The 23,837-nt window shown below is 38.4% G+C and overlaps 1 protein-coding gene across 20 annotated transcripts in view; it reads right to left on the bottom strand.

Moving 5' to 3' along the window:
• CELF2 (CUGBP Elav-like family member 2) overlaps window positions 1-23,837 on the bottom strand; it is a 449,189-nt gene that overhangs the window by 419,136 nt on the left and 6,216 nt on the right. For 15 of the 20 annotated variants that reach the window (XM_044280047.1, XM_044280053.1, XM_044280064.1 and 12 more), the window contains exon 2: window positions 4,095-4,151. The exons of the other annotated variants lie outside the window; for them this stretch is intronic. In XM_044280047.1, coding sequence (XP_044135982.1) covers window positions 4,095-4,151 — 57 coding nt within the window. The remainder of the gene's footprint in view (window positions 1-4,094; window positions 4,152-23,837) is intronic. 20 annotated transcript variants of the gene reach the window in all.

Below are 23,837 nucleotides of genomic sequence, written 5' to 3'. Positions count from 1 at the left end.
ACCACATGTGGAGAATGTTGGTAGAGTCCCGATGCCACGGATCAACCCATGTGCTCTGCATACAGACACTACATAATACAAAAAATAAACCATTGTTATTATTTGACAGTATAAAAACAAAGTTAAAAACATCTAACATACACAAATACTGAATAGGATATATCACATCAATCCATAAGAGTCCACCATTGGCACAAAATTAAACAACATTGTTCACATTGAACTCAATATTGCGGTTGCATAGATTTTAATGCAAAGATCCATTGTAATTCCTTTTTTCTGAGGATGCGTTCTCTGTCCCCACCTCTTCTGAGGGTACCCACTGAGTCTATCACCCGGAATCTGAGTTGGTTGACAGAGTGACCACACTCCACAAAATGTTTAGCGACCGGTTTATCCACTGCCTTTTTTCTAATCGTACTCTTATGTTTGTTGATCCTTTCCCTAATCTCCATCGTAGTCTCTCCCACATAGCTTAAACTGCACGGACACTGTAGCATATAGACCACATATCTAGATCTGCAAGTGTAAAACTGTTTAATCTTATAGCTTTTTCCACTATAAGAATGGACAAAGGTATCCCCCCGATCAGATTGCCACAGCTACAGAAACCCAAGCAAGGGAAATTGTCCATTTTTCTTGGTGCCAGATAACACTGTCCATCCCCACGTGTGTCTCCTACATCTGATTTTACCAGTTTATCACCTAAATCGGCGTTCCTTTTGCGTTCCATTAGTGGCGGGTTATTGAATCCATGTACCACTGGCAAACCTCTCTGTAAAATGTGCCATTCCTTCCTTAGAATATGAGATATAGTTCTACTATGTGCGCCAAATGTTGAGACAAAAGTAATATGATCACTAGTCCTTGCAGCCGGTCTAGTGTGAAGCGTGGTCTCCCTGTCAACCAAAGCAACTCTTTCTCTGGTCCTCTGTAACAGTCTTCGTGGATATCCTCTCTCTAGAATTTATTTGCTCATCTCATTAATTCTCACCTCAAATGTATCATCCTCAGAAGCCACCTTCCTCACCCGTAGCATTTGGCTCCAAGGGAGAGAGTCAAGCATACGTCATGGATGATTACTATAAAATCTTAGCAAATTGTTCCTATCAGTTGGTTTCTGAAATAAATCCGTCTTCAACCTCCCCTCATCTACATATACCTTGACATCCAGAAACTGTAATTCCTCCTGAGAGGCTGTCACAGTAAACTGCAGGCCAGGGACCCCATTATTCAGATGCTGATGAAAATCATCGAGTGCTTCTTTAGTACCGCTGCATATCATGAAAATGTCGTCAATGTAACGCCACCAGCACTGGACTCCCCCCTGGTGTACAGACTGGTAAATCAGCCCATCCTCCACCTCTGCCATAAAGATGTTGGCATAAGTTGGGGCTACATTAGATCCCATGGCCACACCCCTGTCAGGAGGAGTTACTTCTTGATGTCAGGGTATATGCAGATGAGGGGAGGTTGAAGACGGATTTATTTCAGAAACCAACAAATGGGAACAATTTGCTAAGATTTGACAGTAATCATCCACGACATACGCTTGACTCGCTCCTTTGGAGCCAAATGCTATAGGTGAGGAGGGTGGCTTCTGAGGATGATACATTTGAGGTGAGAATTAATAAGATAAGCAAAAAATTTCTAGAGAAAGGATATTCACGAAGACTGTTACAGAGGACCTGAGAAAGATTTGCTTTGGTTGACATGGAGACCATGCTTCACACTAGACCGGCTGCAAGGATTAGTGATCGTATTCCTTTTGTCTGGAATGGCACATTTTACAGAGAGGTTTGCCAGCGGTACATGAATCCAATAACCCGCCACTAATGGCATACAAAAGGAACGCCAGTTTAGGTGATAAACTGGTGAAATCAGATGTAGGGGACACACATGGGGATGGATAGCGTTATCTGGCGCCAAGAAAAATGGGCAATTTCCCTTGCTTGGGTTTCTGTAGCTGTGACAATCTGATCAGGGGGGATACCTTTGTCCATCCTTATAGTGGAAAAAGCTATAAGATTAAACAGTTTTACACTTGCAGATCTAGATATGTGGTCTATATGCTACAGTGTCCGTGCAGTTTGAGCTATGTGGGAGAAACTACAATAGAGATTAGGGAAAGGATCAACAAACATAAGAGTACGATTAGAAAAAAGGCAGTGGATAAACCAGTCGCTAAACATTTTGTGGAGTGTGGTCACTCTGTCAACCAACTCAGATTCCGGGTGATAGACTCAGTGGGTACCCTCAGAAGAGGTGGGGACAGAGAACGCATCCTCAGAAAAAAGAAATTACAATGGATCTTTGCATTAAAATCTATGCAACCTCATGGACTCAATATTGAGTTTAATGTGAACAATGTTGGTTAATTTTGTGCCAATTTTGGACTTTTATGGATTGATGTGATATATCCTATTCAGTATTTGTGTATGTTAGATGTTTTTAACTCTGTTTTTACACTGTAAAATTATAACAATGGTTTATTTTTTGTATTATGTAGTGTCTGTATGCGGAGCACATGGGTTGATCCGTGGCATCGGGATTCTACCAGCGTTCTCCACATGTGGTAGGGTATGATTAATGGTCCCTTGGTAATATTTGATTGCCTCATTATATCATATTGCAGCTCCGCGGACCCCTATAGTTTCTGAGAGTAGTTATATGCTCCTTTGTGTCAGTTTTTATTTTTGGTCATGTGCTTGGGTGAGACACCGGTTGGTGCGGGTTATGTGGCCTCTGGTGGGGTGCCATGTGGGGCTGGGGGTGGTGGCGGACTGCAGGGTGTGGATGGGGCTCTTCATGCCGCGTATTAAGAGGGGTGCACAGCTCTATGCACAGGAGTCACGGACATCTACTGTTGGTTTGTGAATGAATGAGGAGGCAGTACATGGATACTTCTGCGATGATCATATGTTCGTCATGTTATTGGGGTTGATGACGCGCGAGTGCGCGCTCCCCTTATCCGGGACGACTGCTTATGTGATCACCAACGTGCGCACTGTGTCCCTGGAGACGCGTGGGTTGAGTCCTTTTAATCATGGATGATGGCCACTGTGTGCTTTCATTTGGGTTAAGGTAAGCACATGTTAGCTATTGCTACTTAATTACAATTGTGTTGATGACTCTTATGCTACATTTATGGGTGGTTATATTATTAATTTGGAGGTGGTGACATATGTTGTATTGGCTCCCTAGTCAAGGGGGCGGAGTTACATGCACTTTAGAAGGGTGGATTTTACCACTCTGCACTAAGCTTGATAAAGGCTACCATGTAGCCGAAACGTTGCTGTCTGGTTTTATGGCACACATTCTATGAAGCTTTTCCAATACAGAATTCACTGAAGATGCTGCCGTTGCCTCCTTTTGTATACTATTCGTTGGACTGCTGAGGATCTGCGGTCGTGGCTCGGCTGTTGCATTCCAGTGTGGTCACGAAGTCCGTGAGTGCTGCTCCACTACTGTAATTGACACTGTCAGGAGGATAAGTCATCAGTATTAAAGTCTCGGAAAACCCTTTTAACTATAGTTCCCTCAACTACCATAAGTACTCAGAAAAAAGCTACAGTACAGACAAAAATACACCTACAGCTAATAAAATTCAATATTCCATGTCAACTGAAAAGTTATTCTTTGTATTACTTACTGGCTGACTATATGCAAAAAACTAAACAAATTAGTGGTTCCCAAAGAAAATACGCTTCAGTTTGTAAATGATCCAGTAAGGGGATATGTCACACTGATGATAGGAATTAACACAAGGGGGGTTTAGACATCACAGCACGCTTTGAAAGCGTTAGTACAGATTAGAAATAGGAGATGGTATTTATGGACCATGTGAGTGGCATATGGGATAACATTCATGTGTTATGGAGAAGAACAAGTAAGACGTCAGGGACTGGAGCTCCAAAAAGAGTCCAAAGTCATACCAAAATAGTAATAAAGAAACAAAGTATGAAACTTAATCGTAAGTAACCTTATTCACTAGTGAATAAAAGTGTTTATGGAAGATATTGGAATACAATGTGATTTTCTGATTCTACAGGCCTGTTATACACGCTAAGCGTATTCAGTAATGATCCCTTTACCTCTTGTTGTACTGTTGTATGTCTTTGAGCCCCTCTATCATGCTGTATATACCAGGGCTGTGTAAATAAAGGATAATAATAATTAGGGAAAAGTACAAAATAAACAATGTAATAAAAGTAGTAGAAGACATTAAAGAAGAAGACAAGGAGGAGCAGAACAAGAGAGTAGAACAAGATGTTTGTTGAACTGTAATTAACCTATTCATCTTTAAATATACAACCATAAACAACAATTGTTCAAAATATATGTAGCTACTAACAAAACTACTGCCCTACTGCCGGTAAGTTTAACATCTGTTGTGGGTAAACTGTTTAAAGGTTTTCTAAGAGATGCTATCACCTCAATGAAAATAAGCAAATAACGCCATATCAGCATGGCTTCATGAGGGATCGGTCATGTCAAACTAATTTAATCAGTTTCTATGAGGAGGTAAGTTCTAGACACGACAGCAGTGAATCAATGGATGTCGTATATCTGGACTTCTCCAAAGCATTTGACACTGTACCACATAAAAGGTTAGTATATAAAATGAGAATGCTCGGACTGGGAGAAAACGTCTGTAAGTGGGTAAGTAACTGGCTCAGTGATAGAAAACAGAGAGTGGTTATTAGTGGTACACACTCAGATTGGGTCACTGTCACTAGTGGGGTACCTCAGGGTTCAGTACCGGGCCATATCCTCTTCAATATATTTATTAATGATCTTGTAGAAGGCTTGCACAGTAAAATAAACATTTTTGCAGATGACACTAAACTGTGTAAAGTAATTGACACAGAAGAGGGCAGTATACTACTACAGAGCGATCTGGATAGACTGGAGGCTTGGCCAAAGAAGTGGCAGATGAGGTTTAACACTGACAAAGGTTATGCACATGGGAAGGAATAATGCAAGTCACCCGTACATACTAAATGGTAAAACACTCGGTAACACTGACATGGAAAAGGATCTAGGAATTTTAATAAACAGCAAACTAAGCTGCAAAAAACAGTGTCAGGCAGCTGCTGCCAAGGCAACTAAGATAATGGGTTGCAACAAAAGGGGGATAGATGCCCGTGATGAGGACATAGTCCTACCACTTTACAAATCATTAGGCAGACCACACATGGAGTACTGTGTACCGTTCTGGGCTCCTGTGAACAAGGCAGACATAGCAGAGCTGGAGAGGGTACAGAGGAGAGCAACTAAAGTAATAACTGGAATGAGGGAACTACAGTACCCTGAAAGATTATCAACATTAGAGTTATTCACTTTAGAAAAAAGACGACTGAGTGGAGATCTAATTACTGTGTATAAATATATCAGGGGTCAGTACAAAGATCTATCCCATCATCTATTTATCCCCAGGACTGTGACAAGGGGACATCCTCTGCATCTGGAGGAAAGAAGGTTTGTATACAAACATAGAAAAGGATTCTTTACAGTAAGAGCAGTGAGACTATGGAGCTCTCTGCCTGAGGAGGAGGTGATGGTGAGTACAATAAAGGAATTCAAGAGGGGCCTGGATGTATTTCTGGATGTAGCTACTAGAGAGGGGTCGTTGATACAAGGAGTTATTCTGATTACCTGATTGGAGTCGGGAATGAATTCTTTCCCCCTTAAGTGGGGAAAATTGGCTTCTACCTCACAGGTTGTTTTTTTTGCCTTCCTGTAGATCAACTTGCAGGATAACAGGCCGAACTGGGTGGACAAATGTCATTTTTTGCCCTTATACACTATGTTACTATGTTAAATGGAGTGATTCACTCAACAAGTAGAGAATCGGCTAGAATATCTCATTCTTGAATCAGCTGGCAAAATAACTGAATAAAGGCAGACATTTATGTCATTTAGCTATGGAGAACCCATCATAGACTGCTGTAAAACAATCTTCGTTTACTCATGGGAGTTGCACAGAGCTTGATTTTATGTGCATACATCACAAAGGGAATCACTCCCACTTTTTAGGTGCAACCCTAATGCAGTAGTAGTAGTATATGAAAGAATAGCTGTTGCTACTGTCAAGCACTAATGAGGTCATGGATACAAATCTAACCAGGTTTAGGGTATGGCTACACTGATCATAGCCAGAATTGCAGGGTAATGGTGATTCCACAGAAATGGAAGGGGTGCAAGTTGTACATTTGCCATGACTATGACTCCTGAATTACAAAAAAATCAGCACACCACAAATGCGATTTGAACTGCGTCTCTTTTCTTTTCTATGGGATCACCGCTACACTGTGATAACCCTGCGGACCAGTCTGGGACAGGTATGCAGCTCTACTCTAATATCTGTATGTAATATGTTCTTTCAGTGGTCCTTCTGAGTTGTGCAGAGCAATAATATGGTGCTCCTAAAAGTGTATGGACCCATACAGTAACTCATTATGGCTTTGACCAAGGAACAAGGAATTTTGGTTTGTCAAAGTCCAACAGAACAAACATTTTGATATGTTCAACTGGACTCTGTACAAAGGTATTCTCCCCTAGAAGCACTGGCACCAGAGGATAAGCACCTAACAGAGCATGTACAAGGGAGCGATCCACTCTCCATTTACTGCCATACAGGCTGCACATGCAATGTACAGGAAGCCTGAGATATTGTCATATATCAGTATTTTCTCTGTACTGTGGTTCAGTTTACGTAAGAAATACATGGGAAATAAGAAATGTAGAGTCACAAAAAGTAAATATAACTTTAACTGGTACTTATGGAATGAATATGTGTTTGCCTTTATTAAAATAAGAATGAAAAGCTATCATATTTAAACATAATAGTTTTTTTTTACTGTCTAGTCACAATTGTTATATTTGTTTCTCTAAACCTTCATTATTCTGGCAGTATTTTTTAAATGCACTACGTATTAATGAAAGTCCATTCCAGCAGCACTGTATAAACCATTAAAGCCATTAAAAATCATCACAAAGCAATCAGTACAAAAAAACTAAAAGCACATAAAAGATACAGCCTCAAAATAGTGCATGATTAAGGACAAGTCACGCATCCACACAATGATACATAATATTTCACAGAACTCAGCCAACCTATAAAACCAGATATTGAAATAGAGCTAATGGGAAATAAACATTGAGATGCTTCTCTGGAAGAAAATTGAAGAACAAAATGAACAGAAAATTCAACTACAACTTAATAAATAACAGAAAGCAAAATATGCCAACATAGAAGCATACTGAATAGAGTCTCTCACTAATACCATTAATACCTATATACTAAATATAAATATCAGCCAGGGTGATTTTATTTGCAAAACTAAGATTGGAGAAGATGAACAGGAACAAGTGACAGAAACAGAACCTCCTAACTTTACTACCTATATTGCTGATAATATAAAATACCAATACAACACCCCCCAAAGTGTAATTTAGTTTTAAGCCCAATGCTTGCTACATGCATGTTGAGTCTCTGAGTTTCCTTCTCTCCTTGGATATCTATAATCGAATGCTTTTCTCGTCCTACTATTTACCAAATACAATGCTATAGCCAAACTTGTTTGAATTTTGTCGCTGTTCAAAGAAAGCGTTTTAAAATCATTGTTTGACTTTTCTCATTGTGAAAGGTTAAAAGGCATTCAGGGGAATTGTTTCCTCTCTCGATGCCACAGCAAAGTTAAGTAAACAGTCAAAAGTACAAGGGGGAAATTTGCTCTAATGTATAAAAGAGCAATGGCTATGGCATACAATATTTAGCTTCCGTTTTAGAAGACCTATTTAACTTTGTCAAGGACATTTTTTATTTGGACGGGTGCTAGATTACAGTAATGATTACATGAGTATCATAGAGGTAAACATATTATTGCAATATACATGTAGTACAGTTCTGGAGTTGTGGCTAATTCTATTGTTCTTCTATGACAAATTTATAGTCATCTGCAACGTCACCTTGTCTACATGGCATTTGTGGAAACATGGCTCAACCTTTGAATGAGGAGACAACATGCGGTTTCTCGATCCAGCAGTAAAAAAGCACGAGATATAGACACTAGGGCTACACCTGTAAAATGTAACATTTAGACACCACATAAAGAAATTTGCACCCCAGTGGTTCTTCTTCCACCCTACACGATTTATGGAGTTGTGTGTTTTTAGGAGCAGCTGGATCCCCTATAATGTTTGATTTCCTCTTGACACCAAACAACTCCTTTAATCCCTACCCCTTTTTTATTGAGAATGTAGCATTCTTTATTTCACTTAGTTTAAAATAGTTCTACCCAAAATTCCATGGGGTCACACTGTTTTCCAGAACCTGTTTTAAATATTGTTTTGAAGAAGTTCTCCATCAAATAGGTTTAATCATCACATAATCAAAAGTTAAATATTGTCTTATTTCCAGATAACTATCAGGATCACTGCTTGCAGCTATCCTAATCAAGTGGTAGTCCACATGTCCTCCCGCCACTAGTTCACTTCTATGTGGGTGATGTAGACAGTAGTTCGTCAGTCCCATAGAATAGGATGGAGCATGTGAACTATTGCTCCATTCAGAGAAGGGACTTGGTGACCCCTTGTTCTCAAGGGTTAGTGTAGATGACAAATAAATTTGTGCAATAACCGCTTTAAAAAGAGATCTCTTGCATGGCAAGTAGGCTTATACAGTTTAAATAAAGTATGTCCTAAGAACCTCACATTCATTCATTCCTTGGGTTAAGGTTTTGCTTAGCAGCAAAAGATTACTAGAACATTCTTCTACAGTTTTAGACATATCCCTGTAATATCTTTTCCCTTCCAATGGGTACTAGTAGTAATAGACATTTTAAAAACAGTATTAGGTATTCAAAAACAAAATATACTAAAAAGTTGATCTTTTTTTTACTGCGTATGGAAATGAGAGTATATGATTTGGTTCAACTGAATTTTTTATTTATTTTGCTTTAAATTAAAAGCCCTTTGGACAGAAGAAAACTTCTATACTATAGTTTTAGATTTGAGACTCTAAATTAAGCATTTTATTTACTCAAATTAATGATCACCACCTTTGCTCCCAATTAAATAAATCATATCCTCCTTGTACTACCCTCATTACCGGTAGGTGTGGTTGCAAAATGTGACTGTTAATTATACCAGACTACTATTACCACCAAGATTTGTTTCATGTTTTCTTCCCTTATTTTAGAGGCACTAGATAAAATGTATTGGCTATATCCAATATCATAGTAATTTATGGTGAAAAAATCTATTAAATATTTTATATCACAATTAATATGGATTGATTGAGGAAATGGTATTTTGTTTTCCTATCTTTAATGAAGTTGCTTAAATAAAAGATCTCAAATTTAGCCATTATTAAAACAATAAAAGTGGTGATCACTGGCTGTAAAATTCCTTATCCCTTAATTAAACAGCTCATTAATGCATTTGGAAAAGATAGCGGTCATGACCAGTCTGTAAACTGTTGACTTGTAATGGTCTGTGCACAGATTTAATGGCGTTCATTTCAAACATGAACTTCCCTAAAGTAATTCATTGTTAATTGCATCAAGCAATGTGAATAATACTGATCTTTCTAAAATCAAGATGAAGACATACTGCTGAACACATTCGCATATAGAGAACATTGGCACCAGGTCTAAGAACTATATACAAAGCTGTCAAGGTCCACTGACTTTAATAAGTATGGTTTGATGTTTACTGCCTGGATACTCTAAATGTAACAGTTAAATGCATAATGGTCTATCAATGTTAAGAGACCCAACAAACATTAAGAAAAGATATAATCTAAAAACAGTCTATTATAAATAGGCCACATTTTTAAAGATCAGTATTTCATATGCTAGTCTAAAATGTATTAAAAGATGTATACCTCCTAATAAATGTAGTGCATTTTGACTCTCCTAAAGTCATAAACTTAGATCTAAAATTTGGTCCAAAACGTGTGCCATTTATGTCTTTAATATAAATAAATCTGTCTAAAAATGTAACACACACCCTTACTCAGTATGGCACACCTACTGTTTCAAGTTTTGTTGAGAAGAGGATAAAAAGTTAAAATTTTAGACTTTTGTGAACTTTTGACCAATTTATGACTTTTTAAAAGTAGTGTTTATATTTTTCCCTTAAAGGGATTGTGTTATCATAAGAAAACTATTATTTAAATCAGGTTTTTAAAGTAAACATTATTTTTAAAGAATTTTTATCGATCTCATTTTTATTTTTTCATAACCCTATCTATATTTTAAAAAAATCCCAAATTCTTGCAGATTTTTCATTGGCCACTAAGCCAATAGGCGCCACTTCTTGGTCTCTACAGTATACTTTTTAGCAGTCATCTTTGTCAAGATCCCAATAACATATATCATCTATATACAGATAACACAGGCTCCACCATTCACAATAGTCATACTTGCTTATGACCTATGCACAGGTCATAGTGCATGTCTACAAAACTCTCCCATAGAAGGCAATGAGTCCCCTCCAGTCTATTGTGTCTATGGCCCATGGTGGCTGCTGTAAAGTATACCTCTAAATGCTGTTAACAACAGCTCAGGCAAGATGGCCGCCCTCATAATCATGTTCAAGAAATAGAATAAAAACGGATTAGAAAAAAGGATATGTGTCACTCTCTGATTTCAATTACCAAATGAAAATGTTAGGGAACACATTCTCTATAGCTAAGTGGGGTACAGGCACTGTGCATACCTGTTTGCTGTTACAGTATGGTTTCTACACAGTATAAACAATTGGCTATTATTTCTAGGACACCCAGTTTTCTAGACAAACGAGGGAAGTTCAATTCCCACATGCATGTATTATTGGACTAATGAACGGTGATATTCCAGATAAATTCTGCCAAAGGCAGAATAACAATGTTTGAAAAAAGAGAAAAAAATTTTATGTTCGAACTCTACATTTTGTCTTTGTAGGCCACATGGGAAGAAGAGGTTGTTCTTAAACACTCTTGTAAAGGAACAATTTCTGTAAAAGTCTAGAGAATAAAATAAAGGAACAGTACATTTTGCCTACAAAGGACCAGATGCCTATACTATAAGATACGGCAGCGATTTAAAATTTCACATTCATTTATTTATGTCACAGCGTGAATTTCAGAATGTTGGTATTTTCTGTGGGTGACACCAGTCTGAAGATTTCTGTGCACTTAGAAGGTTACTTGGCTGACAACTGCTTATTCGTGAACTTGATGGCAGTCCTGGCATACGTCTTTCCTGGTCCTACATGATTTCCCTGTCTTCTGGCAAACAATAAAGTGCACTGCACAGTCAGATAATAGCAGGTCCTCTGTCAAATGGAGGGCAAACATCTCTCAGCCAAGCACTTGTGGTCTCTAGTGCTCTAAACACTGCATTCAACACCGAACATCCTAAAAAGACAAACAGCTAGGACGACTGGTAGGAATTAGCGTGTACACTTGAACGAATATTGCTGTATGTATTATAACAGCTTTGTGGAGTAGAGGCATACCTGAACAGGTCTGCTATGCCCCTTAAAGAAAATGTGTCACCAGAAAGTTTATCTGCTAGTTAAAACCGGATAGCAGCTTTTTGCAATCTGATTTTATTTTCTAATTACATATTTATTTTGTTCTGTTTTATGAACATGATTATAGGGGCGGCCATCTTGCCTGAGCTGTTCTTAACAGCATTTTAGAAGGCTTTAAGAAAACTGCTTCACGATAGCCCCATGGTCCATAGACACAATGGTCAGGAGGGGACCTCATTGACTTCTATGGGAGAGTTTTCTAGGCATGCTGTGTGCCCTGTGCAGAGGTCATTGTACAAAGAAAGAATAGATAAACTTTGACAATCACCTGTTGTGAATGGTGGATCCTGTCTTATTTGTCATTCTAATCCTGTCTGTACTGATATCACCACTGTGTATAGATAAGCAGATAACTGCAGTACAGACAAAAACGTGGCGCCTATTATTAGGCTTATTGGTCAGTGCGAAAACTGCAGGAGTTTATGTTTTTGTTTAAACATACTGACACGGAAAATTAAAAATAACATACAAATTTCTTTAAAAATGTGCTAAACATAAAAACATGATTTAAACAATAGGTCAATATCTGATGACACATTCCTTTTAATTCTTACTTTTACATCTAGAAGTATGCCGTGGCACTGCTGTTTTATCCTATGTCCTATGTATACACTTTGATGCTCAACTGCTGAACATTGCCTAGTTTTCCCAAGACAAAGTCAATATAGGAAGCATTGTTATCAGTATGTTTAGACTGTCTTTCCTAGCTCCGAACAGAAGCTTTTAGAAAAGGGAAGTGCTACAGTCAGATCCGGCTGCCTATTTCATGGTCTATGGAGACACATGCGTTCGTGGCTGAACTGCAGAAGAACCAGTTAAGCGCAAACATTAAGAATTCATTTAAAGTTTCTATGACTGTTAAAGCATCAAGCTGCTTCCAGTGAAAAATACAATGCGAATATACTCATACATTACTAAAATAATGCTGTGAAGTTTAACTTTATGTTTTTATTTATGAAAGAGCTGCTCAATTCTGCCTCATCCCACAGTAATACAGCTATAACTTATCACAATTATGCCTGCAATTGTAGTACTGAGATGACAGCCCTCAGCGTGTCTGCTTCCTAATCAAAACTGAGCAAGGTAAAGACCCTAGATTTTTCAACTTTATCTCTATGTACAACACATTTTAGAAGAACCAGATGTATTGTTTTAAACTAGTTCTAAACACAGTCTACCAAAAAAGGTGTTGTATGAAAACTCCCTTCCTGAGCCACTTTTCATTTTTGCATTTTCATTTATTACCCTCTGCCTTCCTGGAGCCATAACTTTTTTACTTTTCCGATCACCTGTATGGCGTTTGTATTTTGTGGTATAAATAGTACTTGGTAACGGCACCATTTAATACTGCATACGATGTAGTGGGAAGCTGTAAAAAAAAAAAAACAAATGGGGAGGAATTGGAAGTCCATCAACGCCACTGACCTGTTACCCTAATTCTGCAGATCAGTTTTTCTTTATAAAATAAACTGGAAAAAATAAATTTTTCCATTGTATCGCCATATTCTGACCCCCATATCCTTTTGATATTTATATCTACTGCACTGTGTGAGGACTTCTCCCATAGACTGTAATGGGTTACAATTGCAGTGTAAGAGGGGCTTGCTATGTTCCTATGGAACCCTGCCACAGGCAGTGGCAAATGATTCCCTCAATCTCAGCGCTCCTGGGGTTTTACTACTCAGATGTCGTGGTCTCAATTGACCATGGCACCTGAGGGTCTAAAAGTACGGTTTTCACAGGCTTTGACTTTGGGCGGCAACATGCGGAAGCGGTCTGGAAGGGGTTAAATATAATTTCATATCATATCATATATATACCATAGACACAACATATTATGTTATGTACTGCCAAAGGCCGATAGACAATACACTACTCCTGTACAGAACAGGATACAGGTGAGTTCCCATCTTTCCAACTGCTAATTTGATACAAGTCAGGAAATAATCATAAAGTACCTTTTAAATAAAGCTGGTCATACATGTTAGATGGCTGTTGGCCCAGTGCTAACATGTATCTCTCCCAAACCGCACACCTCCTTACAGAAAACTCTGATAGTGGCTTATTTCTCTCAGAACAAAATGATCAGGTATGTTGAGATCCAAGTGTCTATCTCTTCCTATACATCTGCTGTCAGAGGATAATTGGGAGGCCCCCATATACATTAAATGGTTGGCCAGTTCTGCTGAAATCTGTCCAGCTTAAGTCTACAGACATTCCCTCACCATCCTGCCTATCCACTAGTAACTTTGAGCCATGGATGAAAATCATTAAAGTAGTCCCTTTAATACAATACAATGGATAGAAGCAAGCACTTTTCTCATTCTTTGAAAAGTAGAAGTGGTGCCCATAACCTCCTAGTCCTCTTTGCAGCCGCACAGGTTGCACATATGGTATGAATATCATATTAGAAAAGCAGGCAATGTTTCATTGTAGTAAGATGCCATCTGGTTAGTATTTTGCACCCAGTTTCTTAAATCCTAATGAATTTAGATAACCCTAGCTGTTGGAGATATAAACAAGAAATGACCTCATACCTTCACCTGTTATGGTCTTGCACCCTAATAAGATCATACTGGCTTGAAATTATTTAGCACACCATCAGGATCATCAGATTTATACTTCCTCTAACAACACAAAAAAATATTTTTCACTTTTAGTTTTTATTCACCAAACACAGGCTTGTGTCAAGAAGGATTCTTATCTCTGTCTACTGGAAGTGAAGATTGCCACCAACAATCAGCCAGTGGATACACAAAGTTGATCATGTCTACTAGATATAGCTTGTATTACACTGCCCGACTTTTCAGTAGATAATCCCTAACGAGCGTTTGTCAGCATTTATCTGGCAGGGTAGTACTGCTGCCGATTGCCCCGTGAATGAGCAAATGCTCGGTAATCGGGCAATCCACATCTTTTGATATGTTACAAAAATGATTGTTTGCAGACGGCAGACCGTGGTTTCTAATAACGATCTGCTGCTGGCAAACCACTATACAGCATGGGGTTGAGAGATGGCATAGCGATCAATCCTCCCCATGCTGTGGAGGATATCACTGCATATAATAGCAGCGGTCTCCTCCGCTAGCGAGCAGGCGATTGCCAGGAGGGAACCTTTCCCTCCCGACAATCGTCTGCCACATCGGGCTATGTAATACAGCCTTAAAAGAAGTAGCCTGATGGGAAAGCAGAGACCATGAAGGATTTAGACCTATCTAGTCCTCATGGCCTTTATACAGGAAATTCCAACTATCGATCACCAAAGTCTGGGCTTTGTCCACCCACCCTCTGCTATTACACAGCTCATCTGGACATAAACAAGGGGTACTGCTCATATACTTCTTCATTCCTTTTACTTTGCAAAACATGCAAAGTTGGAACAAATGAACACTGGAGCAAAGGAGCTTTGAAATATATGGATACTTTTCTTTTTTTCATTTATACCTAAAATGTAAGTTAATTTTTTACAGGAGTACCTATCCTTAAGGTATGTCATCAATATTTGTTCAGTGGGGGTCTGACTCCTGGCACCCCTGCCAATCACCTAAAGAGCTCACAGCCTACTCGTAGCATACCAAGCACAGCACCATACATTGTATGTGGCTATGCTTGGTACTGCAGCCCAGGTTCAATCACTTGAATGTGACTGAGCTGCACAAAGGCAATGCAACTAATGAAGGTCACTGGCCTTTATGAACAAGGAATATAATACTTTCAATTTATAATGCTTGTATTACTGTATACTACATTGTCCATATACCTCATAGTTGATACTTGACTTTACGATTTAGTAGAAAAACTGTAAAGGAAAGAAATGCAGTCGCTGTTGTCTTCGAGGGTACTCTGGATTGGGGCCGTATTGACTATTTATTAGGGAATACTATTATGAGCTTTTGCCTAATATGATGTTATTTTTGGAATTGCTTCTTTCACATGCTGGAATGGTTCTTCTAATATCCTTTAAGTGCTGCATAGGAATTCAATGCTATGAGGCTCTCCTATAGGTGCTTTTATGGGGCTGTTCCAAAGTCAATCAACAATAATCTAGCCTGTATTCTGATGGTTCCTGGTGGAACGTATCAGGATAATTAACTTCTCTGAATACAATGAGGCCTATTATCGGAATCATCCCAGCTTGTGGAAGGAGCAGTTTCAATGGTAACAAGATTCCAAACCCAAACTTCACTCAAACATTCCTAATTAATACTGGGAAAAGGACATTTGAAACAGCGGTTTATAATCTACCTATGTTACAAAGTAGGTGTTGCTCGTCTAGACTTCCCTGCCAACTGGTTGTAACAGATACCCACTTTATCACTGAATCCTTACTGTTTTATCATAAAACATCTTAGCACTTCCTGTAATTAGGCCACACGCTGAGTACATTAATTATAAGGTGGTTATCAGACATATACTAGATTAACAGGTTGATTTTGGGACAATATAAGGAGTTAAAACGGAAGAAATGCAATTACTGCACAGTAAACAGCCATAGGAAACCTAAGTTGGTTTTTCACATTATATAAATGTTAGTCAAACCCGCCAATGATTGGCAAAACATCTGACCATCTATTGTATATCGAGGCCTTCTGACTCTCCCCCAACAGCAGATCTCATGGGAAATAAGAATCAGGCAGTTGAATTTCAAATGCCCAACCATTTTTCGGGATATACATAGTAAGCCACTGTTAAAGGTGTCTAGCAGGGGCTCTCCGCTACCCATTTAGAACGTATGCATGCTCGGCTAAGGGATTGGAGAGATAGTTAGCTAATACTAATGTGTATCAGCAGCCAGAAGAATATAATTCATGTTTTCTAACCCAAAGACACCTTTACACCTTAATCCTCCACAACACTCTAGAAACATGGATGTCGATAATCTTAAAGTATGAAAGTACGTAAAGTAGCTTTCCTCCAAAAGGAATAAAACTACCACATCCCAGCCAAACCAGAGACTTCTCCAAAAGTAAGAGACACCAGGAAGGAGGCTATTCGGTTCTTTACACTCATTGCTTATACTCACACTCTGTAGTTTATGAAGAAGTGGAATATGGGGAAACACAGAAGCACAATTATGAGCTATGAGAACTAGAAAGTACACATAATAAACGGATGCATCTCAGGATGACTGTCCATATGCCCTGTGCAATTTAAATGGCAATTTAAATGGCCGCCATGTAAAACTACTTTTCCCGTCCAGCAGATAAGGCTTCATCCACTTCTAACTCATCACGCTGATCGCTGCATCGCCTTGTCTGCTTTTCATGCAATATTCTCTGCAAAGATTTCTGAACAGGGTAACATTACACATCTGTAAGGGGGCTCCACATTGTACATGTGCAATTTATAATACTGAAGTCACTGACAACTCGGCACCCCTTACAGTTACATCCCCCTGTATTAGAAAATGTCATTTACTAGGCACAGTTCATTACGTTGTAAATGAGATGACTCTCTTTGACAGTTGTCTTCTTTACATATATCTCATACAGGCTTAGTTGAGTGTTTATGAAATTTTCAGGGAGTATAATATTGATGGACTATCCTCAGGAAAGGTCATCAATATCAGAACGGTGCATGTGTGACCAATGGCACCCCTGCCAGTTAGCTGTATGAAGAGGCTGCAGTGCTCCAGTGAGTGCTGTGGCCTCTTCCGAGTCCATTTTGGTGTCACCTTCATCGGTCACATGACCTGTGTACACCAAGTAAGGCCACAATGTATGGCACTGTGCCTGGTACCCTATGAGGACGGCTCTTCAGCACTCTTTAAACAACTGATCGGCAGAAGTGCCAGGAGTCGGGCCTCCACTGATCAGCTATTGGGGGACAGGCCATTGGGGGACAGGCCATCAAGACTGTACTTTAGGAAAACCCCTTTAATGTTAGGAAATTATATTCACTATAATATAAAAAAAATGATAGCCGTCTGAATGTTCGTCTTAGGGCAACTCAAATGTTAGTAGGATTGAAGGCTGTTCATAAAAAGTAAAGAAAATGTTACTTCCCGAATACACCTAAAAATTAAAATATGATGCAAAAGTGGGTATATCATTAGTCATTGTAACCGGGTAATGATCAGATCTCTGTCATCTATACATGCTGTCGGAACATGCCCAATAATAGAGAGGTATCATTACTGTAATATGTAATGCATATGAAATGACAAAAACATGGCCGCTGGGAGGGAAGGGAAGGCATTTTGATGAGGAATTGGGACGTGAACACATACATATTGTATAATTCGAGCAATTGCATTCCATTATGTATATTTTTTTCCCACAAAGCCTACTATTTGTACTGGCTTGAAAATGTAATTATAGATAATACGTGCATGACTAGCGAGAAAACAATGTACAAATGGGGCATGGAAAATTCACTCCAATCGCACCTTAAACAACAAAGCTTATGTTCTGGCTAAAGTGAAGGCAATTCAAGCAGATAATATTCTGCATGTAGCACTAGGTTAGTTCTGATAAACAGCACGTGAAAAGGCAGCAAATTCAACCATTAGAAAAGGGGGAAAAACTAGCAACATTATAATATGGAAGAAATCCTGTCCATTGCATTTTTACGATTGTTATTCTCTGTGTTTCATGAAATAACCTTTGCAAACAGGGAAAATGACCGTAATCTTCATGAATAGAAAAACGATACCTTAAATAAGAATATTATACTGCAAGAGTCAATGGGAAGAAATAAACCTTGATTTGCAGTTCACAATAAAAAATAAATAAATAAAGTAATTCAAGTACCCAAACAATAGGATTTATTTAGACTTTTTTTTTGTTTTTTTTTATCACTGAAGCAACTAACATTAAATCGGAAATGTTTGTTTCCATAGCAGCAGGCTGAATGCCAGGCTATCTCAAGTTTGCTATATTTCATGTATGGCAAGTGATACTCATTATTTAACAAAATGCATGTGAGAGCATATGACTAGGATGTGTAGGAACACGTGTGACCAGTGTGCTCATGAGAACAAGTGCTCTGCATGCACATGAGAACACTCAGAGCTAACAAGACCTTCAGAAAGAAGAGCCTATTGTTTAGACTTATCCAATAAATGAGACATAACTTCAAGTGGAAAGGCCTTCCAAGCTCCAGAGAAGTGGCCATGACCAAACCAATAACTGCTGTCTCTGTATACTACTACTACTACTACTAATAGGCAACGTTTAGATGTGTTGGAGGGTGGCCTACATAACAAACAGTGTAGCAGGAAGAGCCCTGGTGACTGTCATAAGACAGATCTGGCTGTGTCCTAAACTTGCTAATATGAGCCATATGTCCAACCATGCTATGTTATATTAACTGATCCAACTCATTGATTTATATTGCCATAAACTTAAAACATTTCTTAGAAATCTGACCATAAAGGATGAACTTTAAAGGGGTCTTCTGAGAGTTATTTTCTTACGGACGACCTATCCTCCGGATAGGTCATCAGTATCTAATCGGTGGGGGTCTGACACCCAGGATCCCTCTGATCAGCTATTTGAGAGGCCCCCAGTGCTCACAGTAGTGTTGCGGCCTTATAGGAATCTGCCTAAGCCATGCATACAATGTACAGGACTGCGCTTGGTGGGCTGAGAGAAGGCGGCAGAGCTACTTTGAGTCTCGTTGCCTTTTTCAAACAGCTGATCAGCTGGGGTCCCAAGTGTCAGGATCAGATATCCACAATAAAAAAAAACTCTTGGAAAACCCTTTTAACTATCATACCATAGTTAAAATTTCCATATGAAAGAGATCCTCAAAGTCATTTACATATTTGATGACCCAAATGCATAATCTTTACTGATATTCCACTGTGGAAATTTCCAGTATATTATCAATTATACTTAGGAAATAACACTTTAGTGATTAAAAACAATTAAAAATCTGTATACAAGTTATTATGGCATGCCATAATACAGTTAAACATGGCTGGACATCCATAAAGTTATAGCTGGGACCAGACTGAAAGATACCTGAATATTTGTATAGCTGGAGGGATACATGCACATACAAAATCAAACTACAGAAAAGTAGCCAAGTATAAATGCTCTGAAATAAAGCTGAACAACAATAGCTTACCAGCAAAGAGTCCACAATAGAGACGAAAATACAAAAGCAAAATCTGGCCTCAACCCTGCCCTATCTGTATCACTGGGAATTCCAGCTAACTCAGAATTTTCAGAAGCATGTGCACTTGGCTACCTTTCTATATTTGATTTGGTATTTGCATGTATCCCTCCAGCTGTACATATATTTAAGGATCTTTCAATCTGGTCCTAGTTATAACTTTTTGGATACCTGGCCATGTGTATAATCTTATTATGGGTTACCACCATGTCTGTGTTCTTGTGTGAGAGAATGAAAAAATCTGAAAAAAATAACTTTTCAAGGCAATCTGAGCACTTTTTATCTGGGTCGAATTTATTTATACCTGAATTGAGATAGCCGGCCAATTCAGCCAAATTGAACATGAATCAAATTTTAAAACATTAGCTTATCTCTATTGGTAACTTATATGTTTCCCTCATTGGGGGCATTGGTTTTGATTTGCACTCTTTAGACTATCTGCTAAGGTCCCCACTGCCAGTTAAAAATCTCATATAATACATAGAACAGTTCAATTATGAATGTTGTACACTTCATCACAATAAAATCTAGCTGTAGTAAAGGCTCTAGTGAGGTACTCACACAATTTAGAGCACAGTACCATCAATAAATAAATGTAAGCGATATGATACACAGTTTATTTTATAGTGAAATAATACAAGTGTCCACGTTTAACCTTCTATATCCGTCCATGCACACGCGGTGCTGCTCTGTCTAACATCCCCCATGTGTCATGTTTCTCAAGTTTTGCTTCAACTTCATTAGAGAGAAACAATTACTTCATCCCATGTGCCAAAACACAGACATTATTGTCCCAGTGGAAGTATCGAAGACTTCTATAGCGGTAAAGTCGCTGTAATACCTCAGGGAGCTCCGTCTACTCGTGTAATGTTACAGAACACAGCAACTGGTTTAGACTTGTAACATAACCTGACCTCCACGGTACAATTAGCATGTGCTTAGATAAGGAGGATTTAGAAAGTAACATCATACAACGATAAATAACTGTTTAAATGCAACATTTATATAAACTCAGCCAGTTATGGATGGCTCTCGATCCAATACCGATGGTCCATTCCAGGATGCTTCATATATTATAGATCATCTATTATTTTGTATTATTCAATTGAAAAAATGGTTATTAGACATTCTATAAAATGCCGGAAAATCTCTATGTATGATATTATGCACTTCTAGTCATCAAAAACTCTCACTATCTCAGCTTCCATGATTTCTTTTTGTTGCATCAGCTGAAAAATCCATGTACTTTGTGGACACTTTTTTTGTCCTAAAGACTTTTTCTTTCCTTTTTTTAAAAACAATTCTGTTTATATAGCAGTAATAAACATCAAACAAGGGGTATATTAAGGTTTAACAGAACTTCATTATTGCTGACCTATTCTCAGGTCATCAATATCTCATTAGTGGGGCTTCAACTCCTGACACTCCTGCTGAACAGCTGTTGGAAAGGGCAGTGGTGCTCGGGCAAGCTCTGTAGTCTCTTCTTTGGCCGATGACATCATGCCCATTGGTTACATCGGTCATGTGGCCTTTTTGCAGCTCACTACCATTTAAGTGGATTGGACTGAGCTGCAATACCAAATGCTGCTGCTATACAATGTACGGCACTAAGCTTGGTAGATTATGTAGAGCGCCATGGCCCTATCAAACAGCCAAAAACATCCAGAAAATGCCTACAAATGCCTATAGGTTACACATTTACTTTTTCTAAGGCTCTGTTCACAGTAAAACCATGACTTCCTGTCAGGATCCGGTCAGGAGAAGAAGAATAGAACTACACTACTTGCCATCAAAAAAGAAAAACTGGAAAGGGCAATACAGACCATACAAAGTAGTTATCTAATAAGTTAGTAAGGAAAAAAAATGCATTACTTTTTGTCTACACAAGACTCCGATTTGGGGGAACTCATGAGTACTGCCTGAGGCAACACAATGGATGGATCCATCTCTGTCAACTAACATCTGTACCCTGTTTGAGGCTGTGACATTAAGGTTATGTCAGAAGTATTACTTTACTGAGAGAGTAGTGGATGCATGGAATAGCCTTCCTGCAGAAGTGGTAGCTGCAAATACAGTGAAGGAGTTTAAGCATGCATGGGATAGGCATAAGGCTATCCTTCATATAAGATAGGACCAGGGACTATTCATAGGATTCAGATATATTGGACAGACTAGATGGGCCAAATGGTTCTTATCTGCCGACACATTCTATGTTTCTATATGTTTCTATGTTATTAAAGTTCATCCTCACGAATTCTAACACTTTAGCAGCTGTAGGCGAACAAATACCACGTGAACTTGGAACCTGTGCCATGTTGTAAAGTGAAGTGCAAATATTAGAAGTTCATCTATTTATTCAAAGCAGCTAAAGGAACACTGATCACAACCAACCCTAGTTTAGAAAACATGACTTCCTTCAGAGAAGTAGGAGATGAATTCTTGGTGTTCAAACTAAATCATTTGAAGAAGACCTGTCACCACTTCTGGCATGTCTTAGTAAATAATTGTATTCCCTATGAAATAATTCTGGAGCATCTGTTCTTTTGAGTCCATGTTGTGGTGTTCCACTGTTATTCCTACTAAATTTTCGGAATAAATTGGCAACTAAATGTTACCAGTTGGGAAAGTGTCTCTGTACATTCTTCTGAAACTGTCTGATCGGTACAGTGGCACTAGGGACACACACCCTTAACAAGAGGAAATGTAAATTTTTTAATAAATATTCAGGAAGTATAACAGAGCAATAGCATAAAGTAGAATTTTGAGAAAACATGCCGCAGAATTATTATTTCATGGGGAAGTACATACTAAACGAGACATGTCAGAAGAGGGGGCAGGTGCTCTTTGACTTGCACAACCTAACAACCAGACAAGGCCTTCAATGAACTTGCGCTCAGAAGACTGGGGACTAATTAAACTGAAAAGGATATTTTTACAGAGTGCTTTAAAGTATATTGGTACATACCATAGTTACATTCTTTGCATTGTTGTTTCTCAACTCCAGTACTCAAGTAACCCTAACTAGTCATGCTGCATTGCTTATTTAATTGGTGTCAATTCATCAGTAACTGCCATAGGTATTCTCTCCTTAGGAAACCCTTAAACATGAGTTGTTGGGGGTATTTTAGAACTGAAGTTAGAGAGCATATACACAGTTGCGGTGCAACATTATTAGCTATTTTTGACGAGTAATTGATTTTAATTGCTCAATATAGTAATTAACATTTATTATCCATAACTTTGTACTTGTGCAAACATCATTATAGAATATGGTTATGCAAACATTACAAAATACAGCGTGATGAGATTATATATTGTGTAGTCAAAAAAGTGGAATATAATAATATTATTGATTGAACCTAACTGTTGATATGGAGTTATTTGGAAGTCAATTATATAAAAAGGAATCAATTAGACTAATTTATGGTGGGCACATCAGAGCTGGCCTCACATGTGCCCACCACCTGTTGTATATCTATTAGACAGTAAATGTAATGCTGTGACAACTTGGCATTTGGGCTCAGATATATGCCAATCAAAGTCTGCTCAGCGAAGGTGCAAATTAAAAAGAAGATGAAGCTGGCACATCCCTAGTAATTTGTCAAATAATAAAAGTAAAAATATAAAATGAAAACCAAAAGCATAAAACTTTAGTGCCCATATGTACCAGTTTGCATTGGTCTTTTTAATCCCTACAGATCTCATGACAGACCCTGTAATAAAACTGTTCACAAAAAAACTAATTATGACAGATGTAAAGTGATGAACAGAAGTAATAGAATCTGTCACGAAATCTGGCACAATCAGATTTTAAAATAAAAACAATAGATATAACCCAATTTTTATGAATAAAAAGAAAAAAACATTCAAATAAACATTCCTGTTAGTGTCTCCGGTCCTTCCTAATCCTACTTTTACGCTTTCATATCAGCAGTACAATGTCTTGTACTCGGCAGATATGTACTTGAGTTGGTTAAGAACCATCATCACTGTTCTATAACATGTTATCTAGAAATAAAGACAGAACTATCTCTACGAATGAAAGGAAACTGCAACCGTTTTCCTCGAGTGAAGAATTACATATAAGACCTCTGTTTGTGAGCACCGTTAGATGATAATTTCTCTTCTCA

This window comes from Bufo gargarizans, chromosome 2 (assembly GCF_014858855.1).
Source record: "Bufo gargarizans isolate SCDJY-AF-19 chromosome 2, ASM1485885v1, whole genome shotgun sequence".
In the NCBI taxonomy this organism is placed as follows: Eukaryota; Metazoa; Chordata; class Amphibia; order Anura; family Bufonidae; genus Bufo; species Bufo gargarizans.
The sequence above is the reverse complement of the archived record's forward strand: the minus strand, read 5'-3'. Positions and strand labels throughout refer to the sequence as shown.